A 7,826-nucleotide genomic window follows, 5' to 3' on the forward strand; every position below is an offset into this window, starting at 1 on the left:
CACAATGGCCCTCTTTGGTATAGCTTATTTGGAAAACGCTTCCCAAATAAGTTGTATATAAATAGAGTAAAAGCACGGTCAAAATAAGTTGTTTCAATTTGTTTTTGCTTAAGCAGCTACAAGTTTGGTAATACGTACCTAGAAAAGCCACAATAACTTACTTGGGCCAAATGTTTCGAGTAGGCTTTAGTAGTCCAGTCTCAGCCACAGGAAAGAGCTGGTCCACTGATCCGGCCCACCTGTTGCCTGTTGCTACAAGCCTTGTGGTCAAACCAAACTGACCACACAAGCGCACAAAATCAATTGACATGCAAATAGATACAAAGCAGTTTTGCAATACTATCAGACTAGTACAGTATCATCAAAGAAAAATAGCTCTGTAGAAGATAAATAGTATTTTCATTATCATTTCCAGTCGCTTGTTCATCGCTTGCAATTTCTTTACATTGTCTCAAATATTACAACAATGATGTAGAAATGCAGATTTCTGCAAGTAAAAAAGAAACAGGCAGCATACCCCCTTGGCATGCTCCAACGAAAGAATAAATCTCAGGAACTCAAAGAATCCAAGAATTTACAGGAGAGAACAAATACCTCCCTCTCTATGACAACCAACCTCCTCGGGCTGTTGCCAAAGGAACTTTGGAAACCAGTAAAAATGTACAGGATGATGTGCAGTGCAGACATATTAGATGGCTTCTGAGCACCTCAAACAGCTCTTCAAAAGCAAACTTCATGGAGCTTGTCCTCTGAACAGAAACCTGCAGATAGCCATCCATCACTATGCGAAAGGCCTCTGTGGCTTGCTTTTGTTGGGCTAAGCTCGCAGGTGCCAGAAAACACACACCTGCTACCTATTCCGTGCTTGGGAATCCTCAGAAGAGATACTGGAGTGAGGGGAGGGCTCCAGGCTCTCTGGCAGCTCCAATTGTGTGGGTAATAGGTTCAGAAAACCGCCATCAGAAGGCTGGTCGTCACAATCAGCAGTCTCTGCACAGATGTTAAGTGAATGCAGTGTAAATGCTATGGAAAAAGTTGGCCACAATAACTCATAAGAAAGTGGGCATTGTTACCAAATAATGATTTGATGGTTGGTCGCTTTGGCTTGTTGTTCTTTTTCTTCAGCTCAGCTGCAATGTCAATCAAAAAATAAAATACTTCAAAACCATGTGCTATGCACAAACAATGCCCAAGCTTGGGAAGTATTCAACTAGGAACAGAGTAGGAACTATATCCAACCAATTCCTGGAAGTTCAGGATCGTTCACAATTTCAAAGTTCTTGTAGGTATAACCAACAAAGTTCACGTCCTTGGAGGAAAGCATCTACACAAAGGAACAATTAATCAGTTACCATATTCAAAGATGCAAGGCTCAGCATTTAAGTTTTTAAATACAATTATGATTCTTGTCGTACAAAAGGAAAAGATGGTAATCATTCCTTTTCTTAGAAAAAAAACTTTCACATTTGGAAAGCAAAAGGGGTAATGGATTTAAAGTGAAAAGTTGATATGGCCTAAAAGTGAGATCCTAAGAGTGAAACCTCAATATGGCCAAAACGTGGGGAAAAAACTGGATATTGAACTGCCCAGTTCCTCAGTTTGCTGTTTTTTATACTTCGACCAAAGATTAACAATAGAAGTAAATGCATTCCTATCATCTCTAAAGCATTACCTTTCTCCAAGGACCCGCCTTTGATGAAGTTTGCATTGAAGGAGCAGTCTGTAATAACAATACCAAAAGGATAAAGGTAAGTACCCAGTAGCTTCTGGAGATTGGACTACCATAGCAAGAGGATCAAGTAAAATATATTATACACCATCATATTACCACATTTTACTGTCTCACAGTACATTGTCTCTACCATATCATGCTCCCTCCTTTCCAAGTTTATAGAAAATGCATTAGAATCTAAAATATCGAGTTAATTTATTAAATCCACCATTAAACATTTCTTGATAGCACATGTATTATGTATTGTATTGGTATATTTTTCTAGATATAAAATAGGTCTAGGTCAAACGTCAAAGTTAGAGAAGTTTGACTTAGGGCAAAACTAAAATGACCTATATTTGGAGGATAAGCAGGCAGGATGTAGAACGAGATTTACTGCAAATACATTAGGCTATTTTTAGTGAACAATTATGCATGGTTTTGACTTGACAGGACCAATATGGTAGATTAAATACTTGGCTTGTTATATCCTGAATGAAAGCAAATACTTAGCATGCAGTACGTTATCGCTATGCACTCTTGTAGTCTTGTCAACAAGCCAACTATACAAATAAGAATATCTCAGGATAGAAGGCGATGTGCAAACTTCCAAAACATTTGAACTTCTGTGAATTACTCATGAATCACCTTTCGCCTGTCCAACAGAACACTAATCTACATAGAGAAATAGTGGAATTGCGCAGCAGCATGACTGCACGAGAATAGCACCTCACCTCCTCAAACTTTTCAAAGTTTTGTGTGTCCAACTCATCATTAACCTCAGGAATGAAAGCTGCTTCCATCTGATATAGTTTCTCCCACTCAACACCTCCAAACCATGGATGTGCCTGCATAAACACATTGTGCCATCAATCATGAAATGTTCAACATTATGTAACACTGCAAATAATCTGTTAATGTATACCTTTATCTCATGTGCACCTTTTGTTCCAAGTCTCTGATCCACATTACACAGTAGCTTGCTAATGAGATCTTTAGCTTCTAGTGAAAGTCTGGCCTCTTCAGGGAATTTTAGATGACTTCTCCAATTCACTATCTGCAAATTGCAGTCGCATAAGGTGTAAGAAGAAGAATCTGAAAGCAAAAGGGTTTTTCTTTCTTGCAAAAACATGACCTAGAAGTATGCAACACTTGAATAACTGGCATAGAAACAACAAATACCTTCCTACATGTTGACATTGGGTCTTCAGAATAAAATGGTGGATATCCCACAAGCATTTCGAACATAATTGCACCAAGTGACCACCTATGAAAAGTCAATGTAAGCAAAAGGACACCATTGGATGTGTACTGCACAAGTTCATAAGATCAAACTAACCAGTCACATTCCATTCCATATCCTTTCTTCAGAAGTACCTCGGGTGCAATGTAATCAGGTGTACCAACAGTAGAATAAGCCTACAAATTTCATAGACCATGCACATAAATACAGAGTCATGATATGAAACAGGACCAGGCATGAGTTTTAAACAGATGACCACTCTGAGCCATTCCATATGTAATGTACTGAGGACTACATTTCACCTTAGGTGGAATGAAATTTCATTTTCTCCATGTATCTATGCAAAAGACCCTTAGAGTTTGAAGACAATAATATCTTGAAACCTTTCACCTTCCGCTCATGCAATCATGTTTCACGTACATAATAATGGCACATGTATAGATGTTCTTGACTTCTTATAACCTGATTTTAGTACATTAGTGTTCTTTATAACTCCTAGCCTACCCCGACTTGCTTCAGACGCAAAGGCTTTGTTGTTGTCGGTGGCATTGTGCTCTCTATTACAACATTGTGTATAAGAAATGTCACTGTAAAGCCTACACTGTGTACCTCATTAGAACAAATTCATGTTCACAAGCAGATACAAGCTAATTTATTGTGTAGTAGAGTTGTATAATGAAGTAGCAACCAAGATTTGTATTGCCATATCTACAATGAAATGATGGGAGTCAAAATTTACATAGCTAGGCACCTACCAACATCCTCCGATTCTTCTGCCAATGTAGTAGTTGTTCCTGTTGTGTCCGCCTGGGGGCAGTAGAGTTACTGGATTGCTTATCACCATCTGATGATGGATTGGTGCTCTTACCTGCTGCATAGTCAAGGTCACTCAGATTTGGGAAGCTACTGCTATCTAGAGGTTTACACAAGCCGAAATCTGAAAGCTTCAAGTGGCCACTTCGATCTAGCAACAAATTGTCAGGCTTGATATCCCTGGAAAGTGATAACAATGACTGAATAAAAAAAATGCGATTAGATATACAGTGGTTCTTATTATTCAATGTTACCTATGAATATAACTATGCTTGTGAATGGATTCAATTGCTAGTATTGTCTCTGCAACGTAAAACTTAGATTCATCCTCAGTCAGTGTGTCCTTGCGCATGAGTAAAGTCATCATGTCACCACCAGGAAGGTACTCCATAATGAGGTACAGAAACTCATCATCTTGAAATGAGCAGTACAGCTTAACAATATAAGCACTATCAACCTCTGCAAGGAGGTTCCTTTCGGCTCTCACATGTTCAACCTAAAAATAATGCATTAGAGAAAAGAAAAGCTAGCTCGATAACATGGTACAGTTACTAGAGTTAACATCATGGAATACCTGTCCTCTTCGTAACATTTCAGACTTCTTAAGCTTTTTCATTGCATATACATTGGATGTAGCTTTTTCTCTACAAAGTCTCACCTGCAAAATATTAGAATGGGGTATAAAGCGGACGTAAGCAGCAGGCAGACACAGAAAACAGACATTATTGTCTCTTTAGAGACCTGCATGTATTGCAAGAAAACTACGATCTCTCGAAGTATTGAGTAAACTGATGCTCATTGCAGAACACCCAACTATATATTGTATTGTATCAAAGAGGATGACTCAAATAATTGTTACCTCCCCAAATGCACCTCTCCCAATAATGGTGAGCAATTCAAAGTCATCAACGCCCATTTTATGCCTTCGTAGGCGCATGTATTCTGTCTCCTTTTTTTCTAAATCTTTCAGGATATTGTTTTGCTCCTCTTGAGATACATCTGCATCTGCTAGCTTCCTCTCCAACATCCAACGCCTATAATATAGGTTGATATCAACATGGGTTGCAGCAAACTTAACCGGAACTCAACAATGTATTGCAGAGGCATGATCCAAAAGCAATATACAGCAGCAGTTTAATAAGGCCTACAGCAGTCCTAAAGAAGATGAGTCTTCAGGTGTAACTTATGACAAAAAGAGAATTGTGAATAGCCAAGAAAATAAGTCGCTTCTGCAAGAATTTGGTGCTAAGACCCATATTAATATAGACTGAACATCTAGATTACATATCAAAGTACAGAAGCAGACTGCAAGTTATACTTACTTCCACAATCCATAATTCCATATGAAGCTATATGTGCTCACAGTGCCATGCACACTAGGGGGGGGGGGGGGGGGGGGGGGCACTGAAAGGAAGTTGGGGCTAATTTCAGCTGTCAACTAGTTACAATTTATTCCCTTCTCTATGGCCAGATTGTTTCCTCACTATTGACCATATAAGTTGACATTTGTGAATGGTATATGTTCCACCTTGTTGGGTTAATCTGTTTTCTCAGTACAAAGGAAAATTAGCAGTTTGTAAGCCTTTGCAAACAGATGAAATGTCAACAGGCATACAGAACCCAGCTTTCCCTAAAAATGGTATAGACAAGCTAGCTAATAATAGCAAATGATCACTTATCACTTAGCAATTAATAAAAGACAGGCGCCAACTCAAAGTTACAGTCACTTGATAAATAGATCGATTCGCCAGCACCGACGCCCGCTCAAATCACCCAGGCACACGCGCATTGCCATCACAGCAGGAAGGAGGAGAGTGGACCGGAGTCACCGGACTGGACTGACTGACCTCTCCTTGCGCTCCTGGAGCGACTTCATCTGCGACTTGTAGTGGTTCTCGATGTACTGCTTGGCCGCCGCCACCTTCTGCTTGGTGGCGCTAGACAGCGCCTCCTCCTCCCCCGCCGCCGCGGCGGCCATCCTCGCGGAGCCGCCGCCGCCGCCGTTGGGGGACGCCGACGCCGGCGCCTTGGCGCCCCGCTCCCTGTCCTTGTCCCGCGGCTGCAGCTTCTGGAGCCAGCTCCGAGCGGAATCCATGGGGGGCGGGTGTCGTCGTCGGCGGCGGCGGCGGCGCGGCGGGATCGGATCAGCGCCGAGAAGGCGGCATTGGCGGGTGCGGCCGGGGGGGTGAGTTGAGTCGAGTTGAGTCAGTGGGTTGGGGTCCGGTCCCGCCTCCGCCCGCGCGGGATCTCCGGATCTGGTGGTTGCGCTAGGGTTCGGGCGCGCGGGAGGCACGGGCACGAGCGCCGCCGCGATTTGCTCTCGCGCTCCAGGCAAGTGGGCGCTGCTGCCTGCTGCTGGTGTGGGCTTCGATTCCGCTTCGATTCGAAGCTGCCTGCCTGCTGCGACTGCGAGAGGAAGAAGCGAAAGCACGCGGCGGCCACGTTGGCCGAGGAGGAAAAAAAGAAATATTTGGGACGCCCAATTATTACGACGTGCTGTTGATGCTGCCTGATTCTCTGTTTCACGTTGCAACGTTCAAAAGAGGCGAGGGCGCGTGTTTCGTGCATATAAACCTCTGTAAAAAAAATCGAATTGTAGTAAACCCCTGATTGTGTGTGGTGGTGCGGCTGCAACGCACACAGCCGAACAAACCTCATCCTAGACGAGGTGAATATTTGCGCACCATAAAGATACGGAGTATTTTTTGTGCTAAAATGAGTAGATGACGTCACATTCTAGCTAAAATACAGGATGTTTGGTTTGAGAAACCACATCATCCTAAACGAGAGGCGATGTGTCATGAGTTCATTCCTTAACAGCGTGTTTGGATTAATGAGTGGAACGGTCTAGAATGATTTGAACCTAAGTCTCAACCTAAACAGCATGTTTGGTTTGGTGGAGCGATCCACTCCGTTTGTTACGGGGTCATACCCTCCATCAGTATAAAGTTGTCATCGTCTCAGTCAAACGACATCATCCGTCAACTGCCAATTGAATACATTCTTTAATCCAAACATGGCATAGGTCCACTGGCATAGGCAAGGGGGGCTGGCAAGGGCTATGCCCCAACTCAACATGTCACAAAAAAACTTTACTAGTATAAATTTAGTATTTTTATTTATACTAAGAGATGTAAAAAAGTTCTTATCATATATACCTATTAGTACTATCTAGATAATAAAATCATATAAAATATAACTAGATAGTACTATGAAGCACATTAGCAAGGCTGGGATGTAAATCTTGAGGTTTACAAAATCACCTTGTCGTTTTGTTGTTAAGTTGTTGCCTACACTGGCAAAAGTCTTTAATCCTAGAATATGTGTAAGAAAATATATATCGTGTCAAGTTGATGAATTAAGCTATATGGTCATCACAAAGAACTTAAGGCCTGTTTAGATTAGACATGAAAATTTTTTTGGTGTCACATCGAATGTGTCGGAAGGATGTCGGAAGGGGTTTTCAAAAAATAATAAAAAAACAAATTACATAGCTCATCTGGAAACTGCAAGACAAATCTACTGAGTATAATTAATCTGTCATTAGCACATGTGGGTTACTGTAGCACTTAAAGCTAATCATAGACTAACTAGGCTTACAAAATTCGTCTCGCGATTTTCAACCAAACTGTGTAATTAGTTTATTTTTTTAACTACATTTAATGTTTCATGCATGTGTCTAAAGATTCGATGGGATGGATGAAAAAATTTTGGATGGGGAACTAAACAGGGCCTTAACCAGTTTTGTTTATATGTTTGATCTTTTTTGGTCGACTCCTCCTATGTATAATTTCTCGCTCCACCACTGCACAGGTCATCATCAAATCTACTCCGCATGAGTTGGTGCCTGACCTGGGATGTTTGGTTGCTAGCCATAGTCTACCACAACTAACTTTAGACAAGTGTGGCAAGCCACAAAAAGTGTGGCTAGCAAATTGGTTGCCACACTTTGTCATGTCTAAAGGAATCTTGCCACACTTTTTAACTCTATGACATGTGGAGCCCAAAAGAATCATGGCTAAACTTAGTTGTCAACCAAACACTTGCCAACTTGATCAA

The 7,826-nt window shown here is 41.5% G+C and overlaps 1 protein-coding gene across 2 annotated transcripts; it reads right to left on the minus strand.

Moving 5' to 3' along the window:
* Positions 385-6,238, minus strand: LOC110429678 (serine/threonine-protein kinase 38-like). 2 transcript variants are annotated; one of them, XM_021446002.1, is made up of 14 exons: positions 5,615-5,862; positions 4,627-4,801; positions 4,342-4,425; positions 4,022-4,263; positions 3,710-3,947; positions 3,051-3,130; positions 2,894-2,978; positions 2,637-2,768; positions 2,446-2,559; positions 1,673-1,720; positions 1,240-1,324; positions 1,074-1,130; positions 848-990; positions 385-761 (listed from the first exon to the last, which is right to left on the minus strand). In XM_021446002.1, the coding sequence occupies exons 1-13, from the start codon at positions 5,860-5,862 to the stop codon at positions 851-853; spliced, it is 1,728 nt and encodes a 575-aa protein (XP_021301677.1). In that variant the 3' UTR covers positions 385-761; positions 848-850. The 2 variants fall into 2 exon arrangements, with proteins under 2 accessions (XP_021301677.1, XP_021301676.1); XM_021446001.1 differs by having other exon boundaries at positions 385-990; positions 5,615-6,238.

This window comes from Sorghum bicolor, chromosome 8, assembly GCF_000003195.3.
Source record: "Sorghum bicolor cultivar BTx623 chromosome 8, Sorghum_bicolor_NCBIv3, whole genome shotgun sequence".
NCBI classification, from domain to species: domain Eukaryota; kingdom Viridiplantae; phylum Streptophyta; class Magnoliopsida; order Poales; family Poaceae; genus Sorghum; species Sorghum bicolor.